The sequence below is a fragment of the Myotis davidii genome, unplaced genomic scaffold (assembly GCF_000327345.1).
Source record: "Myotis davidii unplaced genomic scaffold, ASM32734v1 scaffold900, whole genome shotgun sequence".
Lineage (NCBI taxonomy): Eukaryota > Metazoa > Chordata > Mammalia > Chiroptera > Vespertilionidae > Myotis > Myotis davidii.
The window spans coordinates 1,080,597-1,081,259 of record NW_006295185.1 but is presented as its reverse complement, the minus strand read 5'-3'; the positions used below and the strand labels follow the sequence as shown (position 1 = coordinate 1,081,259).

The 663-nt window shown below is 60.8% G+C and overlaps 1 protein-coding gene across 1 annotated transcript in view; it reads right to left on the bottom strand.

Annotated features, from left to right (window-relative positions):
- The window catches only part of ARHGAP36 (Rho GTPase activating protein 36), an 8,314-nt gene that overhangs the window by 7,293 nt on the left and 358 nt on the right, over positions 1 to 663 (bottom strand). The window contains exon 2 of the mRNA XM_015567910.1: positions 36 to 45. Coding sequence (XP_015423396.1) covers positions 36 to 45 — 10 coding nt within the window. The remainder of the gene's footprint in view (positions 1 to 35; positions 46 to 663) is intronic.

The window sequence follows — 663 nt, the reverse complement described above, 5'->3', positions numbered from 1 at the left end:
GGCTGCCTGCGGGGTCTCCTCGCCCTTTGCTTCGCTCCTTTCCGGCTGCGTCCGCTGTGCGCGCCTGCGAAATCTGCTGCCCCTGCACTTTATATTACTGCAGGAGCGCCTCTCGGCCGGTGCGACCCCCTCCGCTCCCCTCAACTGCTCATCTGAGCCCCTACCTCCTGAGAACCCAGGCACACTCGAACCCCGTCCACTGCAGGATCCCACTCGCTCCCTGCCAGCTGAGCTGGGCAGCGCTCTTAGCGCACCTCCCGCCTTTGCTCTACGCAGGGATTGGTGCGTCTCTCTCTCTCAGTGTCTCGCCGTCTCCTTTACTCTCCGTCTCTCAACCGCGCTGTCTCTGTCTCTCCCAGTCCTCAGTCCTCTCTCGGAGTGTTTTTCTGCGCCTCGCTCCCACTCTGACTCCTTCTAGCACCGCACCTGGTGCGTCTGTCTCTTCACCTGTGCTCTATCAACTTGTCTGTCCCAGACATCTGCCGGTCCGACTTGCAGCCCCTCAAACTCCCAGCCTTTGACCCAACTCAACTAATCTTATCTCTTCTGCAATTCAACAAACACCCTTCACCGCCAGCACCACCTCGTCCGAGGCCGAGTCGGGGGCCCGCTCCGTGTCCACCATCGTGCGCCAGTGGAACCGGAAGATCAACCACTTCTTGG